The following is a 16,261-nucleotide window of genomic DNA, read 5'->3' as shown; positions in this document are numbered from 1 at the left end:
TCCAGCCACATCCTGTCCTTTCCCGTTCCGTGTCTCACACAGCAGTCCTTAGCTGGCTCCACAGCTGTGGCTGAGACACACACACACACCCTTATCTCCTGGCCTTCTACAGAATCCAAAGTGATAAACCTCGGCCTGAAAAATTATCAGCTTGGGACTCTACTGGCTTCAGCAGAATGCAGGGAAAGAGTTATTGGAGAATTTAGATAAGAAAAAGCGTGGTAGAGAGAAACAAGACTCCAGAGAGGAAATAGAAGGGAGGAAAAGAGCTGTCAGTGAAAACTGAGCAGCTGCAGAGAGAGTTACAGGAAGAAAAGCCCCAAAATTGGAAAAATCAGAGGGGCTGAAAATATCGGAGGGTCCCCCTCTGCAGGCACACCCTTTGTTCCAGTTTGTCCCTTGTTAGCGGGATTGGGACACAGCAGCACATTAACTCCTTGGTGCCCGGGATGCCACACCCCAGGGCACTGCCCGCACGGTGTTGGGACCCACAGCTTTTATTTGAGCCAACTCAGCTGGAACTCCAGAAATTCCCTTTCCTGCCGCAGCAGGAATTTGCCATTGTGGTACTTTAATAATTTTTAAATCAAGGAGTGCAGGCACTGCATGGAGTCAGTGCACCGTAGCCTCTGGAATTTTTTTGGGGTTAAGGTTGGCAGATTCCTGGTTCTCACCCAGGAGCCATAAATTAACCTGAGCAGTTTGACACAGGAGCATTGGCTCCAGGGATTTTAACTCTTTGCCCTCCGGGTCCTACCTGAGCATCCTGCTATGTTAATACTGCATATTGTGCTCCCGTGTCTATTAAAAATTGTATTAATTGTTGGCAAGAACCAGCTGGAATGTGAATGTCCAGGCTATTATTTTGGCTGCGTGGATAAGATTCCACTTGCTGGATGTCTGGCTATTAAGGAAATTTCCCCGTCTGCCCATCCAGGAGTCACAGCTGAGCATCACCTGAGCTGGGACCGGCGCCCGTGAGCCGGTGGGTCCCTGTTTGATCCCACACTCACACAGGTCTCCTCACAGACTGCATCCCAGATTTCCCATAGCAGAGCCTCGGGCACAATAATTTAATCTTCATACAGCAACAGCATAACAGCTCCCGGTGGTGCTTCCAGAGAGAGATCCCAAACAAAGCAATTCCACCCTCCTCCCCGGGCTTTTCTCCCCTCACAGTCTAAACTGAAAATCTGGGATGATCGGCTCCTGCTGTGCCCCTGCGTGTCCCTCGCTGCGCCCTTTGTTATGGAAAGCTCGGGCAGTTCCCGGCCCCTGGCCTCGGGCTCCTGATTGTTTCCCTCCGCTGTGCCCAGGGTGCTCCTGCAAATCAACCCCCTGGGTCGGATCAAACGGGATCGTTTTTTATGAGCCATTTCCCGCTCCACCCCCAGAGGTCCAGGAGATTCAGAGGTGTTGGAGGAGATAAAGAAAGACTTTTCCCCGGTTCTCGGGATCAACCCAAGTTTCCATCCCGTTCTTCAGGGGACACAACGGGTTTTCTAATCTGTGCGATTGTAGCAGCCAGGGCTCCAAGGAGTTAAGGCGCTGCTGTGTCCCAAACGCTGATAAGGAGCAGGATGGAACAGGATGCGACTGGAGAGGGAGCGCGGCAGATAGGGCAGCGCTGCTCCGGAGGCCAACTCCCCCTCGGGCCGCGGGGACACAACAAACACAGGACAAGGCCAGCGGGGAAGGAGCACGGAGATGAGCAGAGAGGGATCAAGAGCACCACAAGCCTTCAAAGCCCTCCGACCCAATTCCAGAAAGGTCCGGGAGCAGGATTGCGCACACTCCCTCATTTGCATGGGAAGTGGGAAACCTGATCCCGGGGCGGGGAAAATTTACCCATAAGAAGGTGCTCCCACAGCATCCTCGGGACCCTGCACATCCTGCAGACCCGGATCGGCGCTGGAGCCAGGACTGGTGATGTTTCCTGACCTCTCCCTCTTCCCTCCTTTCTTTTTAATTTACTAAGAGAACAGAAGGGGCTAACTCACCCCAATTTCCATGTCGAGTCTGTAATTTACTAATCAAACTTCGTAGCTCTTTTGGGACCCTCTGGTGTTTGGACCCCGGGCATCTCCGTGCCTGAGGAACTTCGCTCCCCTGTGGAGCGGGACAGGGCAGCTGCTCCTTAAACATCCTCCTTCCGAGACCTTTCGCTCGTGTTTGGGGTCTCTCACGGGGCTGAGTCGGACGTGTGGCCTTGTAAGGACACAATTTACTCCTTTTACTAGTAAGAGTCTGGATTTGTCACCTGTCACCTTGTTGGGGGCGTCGTGGGCAAAAAAAAAAAAAAATAGAGAAACAGGTGTCTGAGTCAAGGAAGAGCCTGTTTGGGGTCAGAGCTCCTTCACTTTTCCTTAAAGGAAACTTCCTTAAAGGGCCTTTTTTTGCCTGCGTGTTTCTGCTTAAGTTTTGTCAGGATGTTTGATTCGTTGGCTGGAAATTTCAGGGGTTTTAATTAAAACTATCAAATGCCACGGGTCGTTCTGCAGCAGGAAGAGAGGAGCGAGGCTGAAGCCAGAGGAGGAACTCAGCGGCTGCCTCCCCCAAACCCAAGATTTCAAGGCATCTTTGCGTTGGGAGGAAACGGGCGCGGAGGAGGGGAGCGGCGGGGAGGCGGGGGCCGGTCCCGGGGTCCGCCTGCGCTCCAGGCGGGGGAGGTTCCCTCCGCTCCCCGGGCCCGCACTCCGAGACGGCGAATCCCCCGTCCCACCGGTGCTCGGAGAGGGGTCCAGGGGCTCCGGTCCCGTCCCGCGGCCGGTGTTCGGTGAGGAGTCCCCAGGGCTACAGCCCCGTCCTGCTGCCGGCGCTCGGTGAAAGATCTCTGGGCTTCGGCCCCATCCCGCGGCCGGCGCTCGGTGAGGGGGTGCAGGGCCTCCGTCCCGCGGCCGGTGCTCGGTGCGGGTTCCCGGGGCTCCTTCCCCGTCCCGCGGCCGGTGCTCGGTGCGGGTTCCCGGGGCTCCTTCCCCGTCCCGCGGCCGGTGCTCGGTGCGGGTTCCCGGGGCTCCTTCCCCGTCCCGCGGCCGGTGCTCGGTGCGGGTTCCCGGGGCTCCTTCCCCGTCCCGCGGCCGGTGCTCGGTGCGGGTTGCCGGGGCTCCTTCCCCGTCCCGCGGCCGGTGCTCGGTGCGGGTTGCCGGGGCTCCTTCCCCGTCCCGCGGCCGGTGCTCGGTGCGGGTTGCCGGGGCTCCTTCCCCGTCCCGCGGCCGGTGCTCGGTGCGGGTTCCCGGGGCTCCTTCCCCGTCCCGCGGCCGGTGCTCGGTGCGGGTTGCCGGGGCTCCTTCCCCGTCCCGCGGCCGGTGCTCGGTGAGGGTTCCCGGGGCTCCTTCCCCGTCCCGCGGCCGGTGCTCGGTGCGGGTTGCCGGGGCTCCTTCCCCGTCCCGCGGCCGGTGCTCGGTGCGGGTTGCCGGGGCTCCTTCCCCGTCCCGCGGCCGGTGCTCGGTGCGGGTTCCCGGGGCTCCTTCCCCGTCCCGCGGCCGGTGCTCGGTGCGGGTTCCCGCGGTTCCGACCCCGCCGCCGTTGCCAGGACAACGAGAGGACGCCGCTCCCCATCCCCTCCTCCCTTCCCTCCTCATCCAATCAGCGCCCTGCTTTCCCGCGCGCTGACCAATGGGGATGAGCGCCCTTGCCCGCCCCCTCCTCGTGGAGCCCGCCGCGCGCCGGGGGGTGGGCGGAGCCGGGGGCGGCGGGCCAATAGCGAGGAGGGAGTGGTTAGGGCTGGCTCTCGATTGGCTGCTGCTGCCCGGCACCGCCTCTGATTGGCTGCTGCGGCTTGGCGCGGCCGAGGGGGAGGAAGATGGCGGCGCAGCGTGGCGGTGAACGCCGCGGGTCCCGCGTGGCTTCCCGGGGCGCAGAGCCGGGTCCGGCCCCGCTACAGCCCTGCTGCGCCTTCCCGAGGGCCCCGGCCCCGCTACAGCCCTGCTGCGCCTTCCCGAGGGCCCCGGTCCCGCTACAGCCCTGCTGCGCCTTCCCGAGGGCCCCGGTCCCGCTACAGCCCTGCTGCGCCTTCCCGAGGGCCCCGGCCCCGCAGCACGGGGAGGGGAGCGCCGGTACCCGCTTCCCCATAGCTGTGGGACGGGGAGAGAGGCACAGACACCCCCGGCATGTGCAGGGCGTGAAAGCAGCGCTGGGCTGGAATGGTTTGTGTTGAAAGGGACCTTAAGGATCATCCAGTGCCACCCCTGCCACGGGCAGGGACACTTCCCACTGTCCCAGGCTGTTCCAAGCCCCAGTGTCCAGCCTGGCCTTGGGCACTGCCAGGGATCCAGGGGCAGCCCCAGCTGCTCTGGGCACCCTGTGCCAGGGCCTGCCCACCCTCCCAGGGAACAATTCCTTCCCAATATCCCATCTCTGATTCAGTTTAAAGCCATTCCCTGTGTCCTGTCCCTCCATGCCTTGTCCCCAGTCCCTCTCCAGCTCTCCTGGAGCCCCTTCAGGCCCTGGAAGGGCCTCTGAGGCCTCCCTGGAGCCTTCTCTTCCCCAGCTCTCTCAGCCTGGCTCCAGAGCAGAGGGGCTCCAGCCCTCGGAGCAGCCCCGTGGCCTCTTCTGGACTCACTTGAACATGTCCCTGCCCTTCCTGTGCTGGGGCCCTATGGACACCTGGCCCCAAGGAGCTGATGTGCTGCTGTGTCCCAAACTCCCATAACAAGCACGTTAGAACGGGATGTGGTTGGAGAAGGGAGGCACACAGGTGAGGCAGCACCTTCCTGGGGCCTCTTCCTTGTTCTGCTCCATGGAGATAAGGGCAGTGGGAAAAATCATTGTGGGAATGGGGTCTGGAAGTGGGCACAGAGTGTCACCAAGCACTGATCCAGGAGAGGTGGATCAAGACGCCCAAAGCCCCTTTCCAGAAAGCTCTGGGAGAAGGGACTGATCGTCCTCACTCATTTACATGAAAAGGGAGAAACCTGATTCCAGGGTGGGGAGAACTGACCTGTGAAAAGGTGCCCTCAGGACTGGATCAGTGCTGGAGTCAGGATTGGTGATCTCCTTCCCTCTCCCATCTGATCTCCCTCTCTCTCTTCCCTCTTTTCTTTTATCCTTTTATTTCCCTTACTACCAGAAGAAAAGGGCAAAAATACCAATTTCCCTGCTGAGTGCTTAATTTACTAATCCAGCTCTGTGAGCTTTCTTTGGACCCTCTGATCCTTGTTCATTTTTGACCACGGGCATCTGCAAACCTTGGGATCTTCCTCCTCTTCGGAGCAGGATGCAGCAGGATCCCTGGATGGTTTATTCCCTGTTCCAAAGATCTCCTCACTGACTGAAAACTGACACCCCTGAGACTCTCCTCTGGTATGATGGAGGAGCTCTTGGCACACCCCGAACTTCCATTTTTTGGGGATTATTTGCTGTGTGCTGGATAACCTTTGGAGCTCAGGATCCCTCATGGATACACAAATGAACGAAGCTCGTGTCTGTGTGCACAGCAGGGGTAAATGAAACGTAAATCTGCATATTCAGGGGGCATTACACTGATTTTAAAGCTTTTTTTTTTCCTTTTCAGATGTGGATTTGAAGCAGCTGGGAAAGACCTGTGGGAAGTTCAGCCCCGCATTTCACTCGGTCACCTCAGCTCTTCCTCTTTGCCAAAACCATGGGGTTTTTCGGAGAAACTTAGGCCTGTTTGGGACTGAGGTTGATTGGGAACTCCCTAAACGTTCCTCCCAGTGTGCTTTTTGGCGTTTTTCCCCCGCTCCTGGTGCTTGACAATGGTTTATTGTGCGGCCCTGAACTGCCAGAACGGCACGAACGGAGCCTACAAGAACAGCTCCGTCACTTTTTATGGATTCCCCCTACAAAACGAACCCCTCTTGAGGCAGTGGATCCAAAACATGGGCCGGGACATGGAGACCCCCTCCAAATACCAGCGCCTGTGCTCGGAGCATTTCGAGGAGAGCTCCTTCGAGACGGATCCTTTGAAAAGCCACAAGAACCGGCGCCTGCTGAAGGAAGCTGTTCCCAACAAATTCATCCTGGGGGAAGATGGGAGCTGGCTCGTGGGCACCCCCCAGGGTTTCTGCGGCGTGGGGAGGAACAAAACCCGAAAACGGATCTGGAATCCCAAGAGCTGGAGGGTAATTGAGGGGTTGGAGAGTGGGAATAAATGAGATTAAAGGGAGATTTGCCTGTAAAGCCTTGGGAGCAGCTTGGAAAAATATCCCTTCGAGGGTTTGATTAATAATAATAATATTGTTATTCCCTAATAATAAGCTTTCATTACGAGGGAGGAGCTTTTCCAGCCAGCCTGACAGATCATGGCACTGCCCCAGGGTTTATTTAAAACACTGAATTATTTTCTTTCTCATTGAAGGAAGAGCCATATTCCCTGGGGGGGCTGGGCATGGATGCTGACCATGGATATCTTTTTTTATGACTAATTTCTGACCCAGTTGTTGGAACAAATAATTGTTCTGGCTGAGTCACATCATTTCAGAGCCTTTTCTCTCCTTCTGGATTAACAGTAGAAGGTTCTTATGTAAAATCCTTCATTAATATGCTGCTTACACATAGCACAGACATCGCTGGGAGCAGCTGGGAGGTGCCACGTGTTTAAACTGTTGGGATAAGAGGGTTTTCAGGAATTCACAGCTCCCCTGACTGTGGCACATTTTGCTTTTTAGGCCCCTGGGATGTTTCCTCAGTGGCCACGACTGGAGGATTGGCAGAATGAATTTTATAAGCAACTGCTAAAGGAGAAATACGGATCTTTGATCACACTGGGAAAAGGTCAGTGTTCCCTCTCCAAAGGGGCACGTGCTGGGCCTGGCCTGGCTCTTGTCTCTCCTCAAATCCCTGGATTTTTAGACAATTCATCTTTAAGTGCTTGTGAATCTTTGTGAGGGACAAGAAGCTCCACAATTTTCCTTTAAGAGGTTGTAGGAGAGTTTAGGATCCCAGGGAATGCACCTGCCAACAGAAACAAGGAACAAGGAGTGGAAAAGGTTGGGACCCAGGAGCTGCAGTGGCACACGGGATCATTAATCCTGTACCCTCATTAATTACAGTGAAGTTGTGTTTTCCTCATCCCTACACCCTGATGTATGTTTGGCTTCAGGGTTCCATGAAGAGAATTGAACTATTTTGATGCAGAAATAGTTGAATTTCTCAAGTGATGCCCAGAAAATGAAGGAATCTCATTAATTAGCTTTAAATGCCCAACTATATGTTTGCTTGAAGTTACTGATATTTTAAATCTGAATCTGTGAGTCCTCCCTGGCTCCTCAGCATTCATTCCTTGCATTGATTCCTAGAAGAACCTACTGCTGAAACTGGGGGCATTGCACAAGGGGAATTAGCTGGGGAAAAGATGGGACTGAGCCATAAAACCCAGCACCAGGTGGCTGAATTTGGGGTTAAGGCTCAAATCTGAGACCTTCCACTTTCCAACATTTAATTTTCAACCTTCTGGGTGTAATTCCTGGGATATTTTATAAAAGTTGGGACACAAATCCAGTTCACCTGCCTCCCAGCCATCCTTTCAGACACTGGGGCAGCTGCGTTTGCTGTTCCCTCCTCGTTGGATCTTTTCCTGGAATAACAGAGATGCTCTTTAGAGAGTGGGTGACGCAGGGATTTGCTGGAAAACCATCAGAGGGAAATATTAACAACCATCATTCCCATGTTCCTTCTGTTCCTTGTTCAGACCATCCTGTTCCCAAAAGCCACGTCCCGGCAGGAGGAGCGGTGCAGGTCAAGGAGCTGCAGGATTTGGTGGGAAGGAAAATTCCTGCCAGCCTCAGCACAGGTGTGTGGGAATTCACTGGCAGCATCTTGAGCTTGGTAGGATTGGAGGGAGGGGGGATCCCAGCTCATCCCTGTTATTTTTTTACCCAGAACTTGGGGGTTTTGTCCGGATGCAGTGAATCCGGAATTGTTCTTTGGAGATCTGTGTTCTGTTACATCAGACACGGGACACATTTGGAATCTCCTTGTTCCAGGCCACGGTGGTGCCACGACCAGCTCCCGCCTGCAGGATGCAGGAGGCACCCAGCCGCACGGATCACCCTTGGGAGCATCCCAAGCCCCGCGCTGCCCCAGCTCGGAGCGGGGGGAAGCGTCGGGGAGCGGCCACGACCCAGCGGCGCAGCCCGTGGCAATGAGGAGCGGTAACAGCGTCCTGGCGGGGCGGGAGCTGGACGAGTTCCGGCGGTTCCTGCTGTGCCACCAGGGCCGGCCCGAGGAGGCGGCGGTGCCGTGGTTCATCTGCACGCAGTGCGGGAAGAGCTTTGCCCGCCACGCGTACCTGCTGCGGCACCAGCGCACCCACAGCGGGCAGCGGCCCCACGCCTGCGCCGAGTGCGGCCGCAGGTTCCTGGCGAAGCCCACCCTCAACAGCCACCTCAGGACGCATTTCCACATCATCCGGGTGCCAAAAGCCTTCCCGGGGTAGATCTTTCCAGCTGTCAAGATCCCTGCTCTGTCCAGAGGTGTGGGGGGTTTACGGTCCTGTGTGGATTAGAGGGAAGCTTTGGGATAAGGCAGTTGTCCTAAACGGAGTCAAGTCCTGATTGGATTTGGTGCTGGGCTAATGGTCATTGATTAGGAGCTGATTTTAATTAGTGGTTGAATAATTCCTGTCATTCTTACCATGCTCCATCCAGCATCGAGGAGTTGGATAGAGCAGCATTGGCTGTACCAAAAAGGGGCATTAAAAAAACCTGGTGCACCAACGTGCTGGAGAACATCCAGAGTAGCACAGAGAAACCCTGGAAGTTTTCAGGGATGAAAAATGGAGAATTGGGAATGGGATTGTCTCCTGGTAATTGATGTTTGAAGCAACCGATTCCGGGCTTTATTTCCCCCCTTCAGCTGCTCTCCCATGACTGTACCTGCAGAACAAACTCTATTTTTGGGTTCTATTTTTGTACTGACCCCCATCTATTTCTTGTGGGGCGAGATGCTGCTTTGGTGTCTGAAATTCTGGGGAAAAAAAAACCCCATGGATCTATTCTTCCTGTGTGTGCAGTGTGCCGGTGATGTTCCTCTGGGGAGTGGAAACGCGATGGGGAGAAGGTGAGAGGAGAGGAGGGAGAGCCTGTGGAGGCAGCACATGCAGATTTTGTGTTTTCTCCCCACGTGCTGGTGGTTTTCAGCATTTTTGATTATTCCAGTTGAGTGCCAAGAGGGAAAATGTGTTGCCTCCAGTTGGAGGGGTGTCCTCAGTCACAGGCTCCAGCTGGAAGGAAGTCTCCAGGCTCAGCAGCCCCTGAGGAGCAGGAGAGAACCAGCTGGTGCTGTGCTGGAGTTCCAGGAGTTCTGAGCAGGACTGGGAAAATACACTTGGCCCCAAAGCATCCTGCCCATCCCAAGTACAGGAATAATGTCCCAAAACCCTTTTGCCATGGGCTTCTCATTGTTTCCTTCTCATAAGTGAAGTCCTGGGATTGGCTTTGCTTTTATTCCTCATGGAATCCCAGGCTGGCTTGGATTGGAAAGGATGTTAAGGATCATCCCATTCCAAACCCCCTGCCATGGGCAGGGACAACTCCCACTGTCCCAGGCTGCTCCAAGCCCCAATGTCCAGCCTGGCCTTGGTCACTGCCAGGGATCCAGGGGCAGCCACAGCTGCTCTGGGAATTCCAGCCCAGCCCCTCCCCACCCTCCCAGCCAGCAATTCCCAATTCCCAATCTCACATCCATTGCTGCCCTCTGGCAGTGGGAAGACATTCCCTGGGTCCTGTCCCTCCATGCCTTGTCCCCAGTCCCTCTCCAGGTTGGGATGCTCCAATGTGGGATGTGGTTTCACAGCCTGGACATCCTGCACTGCTCCCAGCCTTTGGAGAGCTCCAGCAGGAGGGAATGTGTCCTGGACTGGGATGCAACTCCATTCCCGCAGAGGGGATGGTTCCTCTGTCTCCTGACCGCTGGATCCCATGGGATGCTCCAGGCCCCAGCACCCCTCACTCCTGAGGGGCAGAGCTGCTGTGCCAGACCCAGCTTTAACTCCCACTGCCACAAAGAGCGGGATCCTCAGCAGGTGCTGTCCTGGGGGATCAAAGCTTCTCCCAGGAGGACCTGACATTCCCAGGGCAATACCACGTGCATGGTAAGAGATGTTGGGAGAACGTTGGGAATAAACCAGGCAAACCCTGTCTGAGCTGGCAGATGAGATCTCAGTGGCTGAGGGAGCTGGGAAAGGGGCTCAGGCTGGAGCAAAGGAGGCTCCGGGGGGACCTTGTGGCTCTGCACAAGTCCCTGACAGGAGGGGGCAGCCGGGGGGGTCGGGCTCTGCTCCCAGGGAACAGGGATGGGAAAATTGGAAAAGTACGCATATTTAGATTGGATATTGGAGAAAATGTCTCCATGAAAAAGGCTCTGCCATGGGGCAGGGCCTTGGGGGCTTGGGTGTCCCAGCTGGGCTGCAGGGGACAGGGAGCGATGACATCCTGGAGGGAAATGGCTGCTCGGGCTCCCGTGATGCTGCTCAGCCCGTTAACCCTTCTTGTCCCACTGCCCTCCCTTCCCCCGGGGCTGGGGTCATCCCAGTCCGTGTCCAGCCCAGGGGAGCCCCCACCGTGGTCCATCCATAAGATCCTGGAGCACCAAGGCACCGGAGGAGCTTTTCCCGGGATAGTCCCAGGAAGGTGGGACCAGAACACTTTTCCCTGGCACGAGCCCCAGCCCCTGGCCCTGTTAGAGTGAAGGGTTCCAGGGTTGGGATGAGCACACGAGCTGGTGCCAAACCCAGAATGTCCCCCCCACGAGAGTCTTCTGGCCAGGACGGGGGTCCTGGTGTGGGTGGTCACGTCCTCGGCCCCCACGGCTCATGGCCCTCGGTGCCACCAGGCGTGCCCCGGGGGGGAAGGGGTGTCCCAGCACAGCAGAGCTGCGGCCCTGGCTGTGGCACGGCCGTGGTGCCCAGCTGAGCGGGGTACCCCGGGGGCTTTGGGCTCTGGGCACCCCCAGGGCTCGGGGCTGGTGCTGATCCTGGAGCCAGGGTTGGTGGTGATAGCGGGGCTGGTGCTGACCCCAGCGTCAGTGCCAGCACCGGGGGTGATGCTGGTGCTGGGCCTCGGTGCCGGTGCCAGTGCTGATGTCAGTGCCGGTGCTGACACCGGTGCCCGTGCCAGCACCGATGCCCGCGCTGGTGCCAGCGCCAATGTCACTTATGCTCGTGTCACCATCGGTGCTGATGCCGCTGCAGAGACCGGTGCTGGGCACAGAGCCGATACCGATTCCCATGGTGGTGCCAGTGCCGCGGCTGGTGCCGGGGTCTCGGTGCTAGGGGTGGACGTGGCAGCGCCGGTGGCAGTGCCGGTGCACCGGTGCCACTGAGGGTGCCACTGCCGGTACCCGCGGCCGTGGTGGAGCCACTGCCGGTGCCAGCGGACCGTGGCGGTGCCGGTGCCGGTGGCAGAGCCGGTGTGGGTGCCGGTGCCGGTGGCGGGGCCGCTCCCGGCAGGCGGTGGCGGCACCGGGGCCGCGCCGGTGGCGGAGCCGCTCCCGGTGCCGGTAGGCGGCAGTGCTCCGCGCTCCCGCCGCTCCCCGCCCGCTGCCGCCCAGCCCGGAGGAGGCGGATGCGATTCCCCGGCTGCCCGTGGCTGCTCGGCGGGGCGGCGGGGCCCGGCCCGTGCGCAGGCACCGACAGCGGCCCCGGCCCCGCTCCCGGCCCCGCTCCCGGCCCCGGCCCGGCCCCGCTCCGCGCTCGCCGCCGCCGCCGCCCGGCCCCAGCCCCAGCCCCGGCCGCCGGGGCCCGGCCCAGCTCCGCGGGGCCATGGCCGAGTGGGCGCCCGCCCAGGTAAGCGCGGCCCGGGGCACCGGCACCGAGCACCGGCCGCAGGCGGAGCCGCCCCGCCCGCCCCGCTCCCGCTCCCGCCGCCGCCCGGCCCGGCCCGCGGCCCCGGCCGGGACCCTCCGGCACTCCCAGCCCGCGGGGCCCCCGCCACCTCCGGGGACCAGAGCCGCGGTGGCCCCGGTGCCCCGGGATGTGGCTGAGCACCCCTGCCCCGGGATGTCCGTGCGTCCCCGGGATGCGCCGGGCACCGCTGACCTGGGATGTCCACGTGCCCTCGGGATGCCCCGGGATGTCCCCAGGGACCCGACCCGCCACGGCCCCAGCGCTCCCGGGATGCCCCGGGTCCCGCTGACCCGGGATGGCCGTGTGTCCCCAGGCAGCTCTGCGCCGGGATATCCCCGTGTCCCCAGGATGCCCCAGGGTGCCCCGGGATGCTCTGAGCAGGCTTCAGCCCGGGGATGCCCCAGGCACCTCTGTCCTGGCATGTCCCTGTCCGTCCCCAAGGTGTCCCTGGACACCCCTGGTCCACAGTTGCCCTGGCTGCTCCCTGCCCACCCAAACCCATCCTCCTCCTGAGTGGATTCCAGCCTGGGCAGGCCCAGGAATGGCTCCCAAGGGATTAGGGTGACAAGTTGGGAGGGGGTCATCATGGTGACCTGCTGAGGCTGGTGTTCCATGGGGACAGTGATGGGCACTGCCCCCACGGCCACCCTGGCCTGTCACTCACTGTCCCCTCAGGCCGATGGGCATCAAACTCAGGGGTCCCCTGCAGTTCTGGGGCTGCTGGTGGCCAAAAGCCCTGGAACTGGGGAACAGAGGCTCCAGGGGGTCACTGTGGGCCTCCTCCCACTCATGCCCTCCCCGTGGCCCAGGTGCAGGAGTGGAACATGGAGGCCCCTCACCTGATGCCGCTGCAGCCGCCGCTGCTGCCGGAGCGGGCGCACGTGCGGGAGGCGCAGCTGCACTCCGCCGAGGCCTCGCTCTGGACCGTGGTGGCCACGGTGCAGGCCATGGAGAGGAAGATCGACCTCCTGGCCACCCGCCTGCTCAGCCTGGAGGGCCGCTCCGGCACGGCCGAGAAGAAGCTCCTGGACTGCGAGAAGACGGCCATGGAATTTGGGAACCAGATGGAGAGCAAGTGGGCCGTGCTGGGCACCCTCATCCAGGAGTACGGGCTGCTCCAGCGGCGCCTGGAGAACGTGGAGAACCTCCTGAAGAACAGGAACTTCTGGGTGCTGCGGCTGCCCCCTGGCCCCCGGGGCGAGGTCCCCAAGGTAGAGGGTCCCAGGGGGCTGCAGGACAGTGGGGGGACCCTCGGTTTCCCTGAGGAGTGGGCACCACTGAGCCGGGGGGTCTTGTCCCCACAGGTGCCAGTGACATTTGTTGACATCGCCGTCTACTTCTCAGCGGAGGAGTGGAAGAACCTGGAGGAGTGGCAGAAGGAGCTGTACAACAACCTGGTGAAGGAGAACTATGAGGCTTTGCTATCCCTGGGTAAATGTCCCTTTTCCCATTTCCTGGCAGGAGGCAGCGATGGCTGCATCTCCCCGGAGGGTGCCCTGGTCCCCTGCCAGTGGTCAGCAGTGGCACTCGCTGTGTCCTGGGACCACCATTCCAGAGGGAATGCTCCATGGCTCGTGCTGTGTGTGGGGACAGGGTGACACGCTGTGCCATGCCAGTGCTGCCACGGTGTTGCCCAGGGGTCTGGAGAGGGTCCTTGTCCCCCAGAACCCAGGAACTGAGTGTCCACACTACACGGACCTCCAGCATGGAGCTGCCATGGGATTTAGGCGCGTTCTCTGCCAGGAGGGACGCCAGGGCCTGGCAGCCTGGTGTGTCGCCAGTGTGTCCCCCCAAGCCTGGGTGACTGGCCCTGGTGACATCAGCCTGTGTCCCCTGCAGATGGGGCCCTCTCCAGGAGCGAGGCGCAGCCCCGCAGCGAGCGCGGGGATGGACCCTGTGTCCCCGAGCAGCGGGAGCTGGAGCAGAGGGAGCTGCCGCCAGACGCCTGCGCGGGTGAGGCACCGCGGGAGGACCCATCCCCACTGCCCCCACCTCGTGTTCCCTCAGGGATGCCCCTCCTCCTTCCCCAACAGTCCCATCCCTACTGGGCCCAGTTCTCCAGCTGGGACTGGGAACTGCCATGAGTGGCCCCAGAAAATCCATGACTGTTGTGACATGGATATCCATCCCTGGGAGATCCACGTGTCCCCTGCTGCCACCACGTTGTGTCAGAGCCCATGGGCTGTGTCAGTCACCCAGCCCCATTGCCACCTGTCCCCAATGGGCTGTGCCACAGCCATCTGTTCCCAAGGGTTGTGCCTGTCCCCAAGGGCTGTCTCAGGGTCACCCATTCCAATGGGCTGTCCTATAGTCACCCATCCCCATGGCTGTCACCTATTCACATGGGCCACCTCAGGGTCCCCCATGCCCAAGGGCTGTCCTATGGTCACCCATCCCCACATGTCCCTGGGGGTGTTGGAAGTCCATAACTGCTGTTACATGGGGCTGTCCCCTGTGGCCAGAGTCCAGGGGTCACACACCGCGGGGTGTGGTGGCTGTGGGTCGCACCATGTGGCTCCTTCCTGGCCTGGCCAAGTCTCTCCTTGTGAACAGAGTCGCTGATCTCCACCTCTGACATCCTGTCCCGGATCAAGCAGGAGGTGGCCTTCGTGGGGGAGCAGCAGTTCCCGGAGGAGCGGGGGATGCCACCAGACCCCTGTGCAGGTGAGCCGGGGGCTGAGCCTGCACCCACTGGAGCCATTCCCTCCCCTGCCTCCCGGAGCAGGTTGTGGCCCCGCGTGGCTGAGTCCCTGTCCCCATCCCTGTCCCTCCCTGCAGGCGCGGACGCCCTGATCACTGCGCACGACTTCTTGTCGTGGATCAAGCAGGAGGAGGAGCCCTGTGTCCGGGAGCCCTGGGAGCTGCCCGAGAGGGAGATGCTGCCCCCGGGTCCTGGTCCTGGTGAGCGATCCCCACCATGGGGCTGGGGGTGGGGGGGGAGCACCCACCCAGGACGAGCTGTGACTTGGGGACAGCCCCAGTGTTCCCGGTGGGCACTGACCAGTCTCTCTGTCCCCTGCAGCCAGCGAGGGGCTGCTGGTGAAGACGGAGGAGCGGTGCCCCCACGCCGAGCCCCCCGAGGAGGTGGGTTTGCCGGGCAGCTCCGGGGAGCTGCTCTTCCCCGGCACGGGCTTCGGGACCCCCGAGGGACAGGCGGCGGTGCCCGCGGCAGTGGCTCTGCCGGCGCAGCACAGACTGGGCAAAGCTCCGGGCCCCGAGCCGGGCCCGGGGGCCGATGCCGGGGGCGTCCCCGCGGCGCCGCCGGGCCCCGCCGAGGAGCGGCCGCACGGCTGCGCCGAGTGCGGCAAGAGCTTCAGCGGCAAGAAGAGCCTGCGGATCCACCAGCGCAGCCACGCGGCCGAGCGGCCCTACCCGTGCGCCGAGTGCGGCAAGAGCTTCAATTGCCACTCGGGGCTGGTGCGGCACCAGATGATCCACCGCGGCGAGCGGCCCTACAAGTGCTCCGAGTGCGGGAAGTGCTACAGCCGCAAGGAACACCTGCAGAACCACCAGCGGCTGCACACCGGGGAGCGCCCCTTCGCCTGCGCCCAGTGCGGCAAGAGCTTCATCCGCAAGCAGAACCTGCTCAAGCACCAGCGCATCCACACCGGGGAGCGCCCGTACCAGTGCCCCGCCTGCGGCCGCAGCTTCCGCTACAAGGAGTCGCTCAAGGATCACCAGCGGGTCCACGGCGCCGAGGCGGGGCCGCCGCCGCTGCCGCCGCCCGGGATCCTGCCCCCCGGGGACTAGGGGCCGCCCCGCCGCGGACTGGCACCCCCCGGGACGGGGACAGCCACCGGCCACGCAGCTTCCGACCAAATCTTGGTGCCCGGCCGGGGCGGGGGGGCACGCGGGGAGCCCCGGGGGGGGGACGCGAGCCCCCAGGTCCCCCGCCACGGACGGACACTTCGCCCCCAGCGCTCCCCCCACGGACAGTGTCGCCGCACGGGGTGGGGGGCAGCCCCCCGCCGTGTCCCCCCGCGCCACCCCCCGCCTGCCGCTCTCTCCCCTCGCCCCCGCTGCTTATTTTTACTGCCCCCCCCCGCGCCGTCCCGCTGTACAGTGCTTGGGGTGTAGTTTTGTATGGACGAAGCGATATGGAATAAAGTCGTGCTGGGCTGCAGAGCCTTCAGCACCCCCGCCGCGGCTCCCCCCTGGTCTGTGGCCGCACTCCTGCCCCGTCCCCGGGGTCCTGCGCCGCGGGAAGGCAGCGGCAGCAGGATGGGGGAAGGGGGAATGTGGTGGTGGGACACGGGGTAGTGGGAATGGCAGCACTGTGGATCTGGGGGTGTGGGGGCTCAGGAGGTCCCTGTGTCACCAGCTGTGGTGGCCTCATGCTGCTGGGGCTGTGTGGAGACCCTCATTCCTGCCCATGTCACCGACCCATCCCTGCGTCCTTCCTGCCTCCTGCCCCATGCCCAAGCCCCTCCTACCCCTGATTTGGGGATAGGAGTT

At 61.1% G+C, this 16,261-nt stretch overlaps 2 protein-coding genes across 3 annotated transcripts; both read left to right on the top strand.

Moving 5' to 3' along the window:
• The first annotated feature begins 1,597 nt into the window (after positions 1-1,597).
• LOC138106128 (zinc finger protein 2-like) lies at positions 1,598-8,959 on the top strand. Its single transcript, XM_069006187.1, has 5 exons — positions 1,598-1,926; positions 5,513-6,083; positions 6,630-6,735; positions 7,652-7,753; positions 7,947-8,959. The coding sequence occupies exons 2-5, from the start codon at positions 5,718-5,720 to the stop codon at positions 8,396-8,398; spliced, it is 1,026 nt and encodes a 341-aa protein (XP_068862288.1). The 5' UTR covers positions 1,598-1,926; positions 5,513-5,717; the 3' UTR covers positions 8,399-8,959.
• Positions 8,960-11,674: 2,715 nt separating this feature from the next.
• Positions 11,675-15,914, top strand: LOC138106126 (zinc finger protein 282-like). Of its 2 annotated transcripts, none has more exons than XM_069006185.1 (7): positions 11,675-11,746; positions 12,616-13,017; positions 13,111-13,237; positions 13,646-13,759; positions 14,360-14,470; positions 14,585-14,707; positions 14,829-15,914. In XM_069006185.1, the coding sequence occupies exons 1-7, from the start codon at positions 11,723-11,725 to the stop codon at positions 15,554-15,556; spliced, it is 1,629 nt and encodes a 542-aa protein (XP_068862286.1). In that variant the 5' UTR covers positions 11,675-11,722; the 3' UTR covers positions 15,557-15,914. The 2 variants fall into 2 exon arrangements, with proteins under 2 accessions (XP_068862286.1, XP_068862287.1); XM_069006186.1 differs by having other exon boundaries at positions 11,731-11,746; positions 12,622-13,017.
• Positions 15,915-16,261: the final 347 nt, after the last annotated feature.

The sequence above is a fragment of the Aphelocoma coerulescens genome, chromosome 2 (assembly GCF_041296385.1).
Source record: "Aphelocoma coerulescens isolate FSJ_1873_10779 chromosome 2, UR_Acoe_1.0, whole genome shotgun sequence".
In the NCBI taxonomy this organism is placed as follows: domain Eukaryota; kingdom Metazoa; phylum Chordata; class Aves; order Passeriformes; family Corvidae; genus Aphelocoma; species Aphelocoma coerulescens.
The sequence above is the reverse complement of the archived record's forward strand: the minus strand, read 5'-3'. Positions and strand labels throughout refer to the sequence as shown.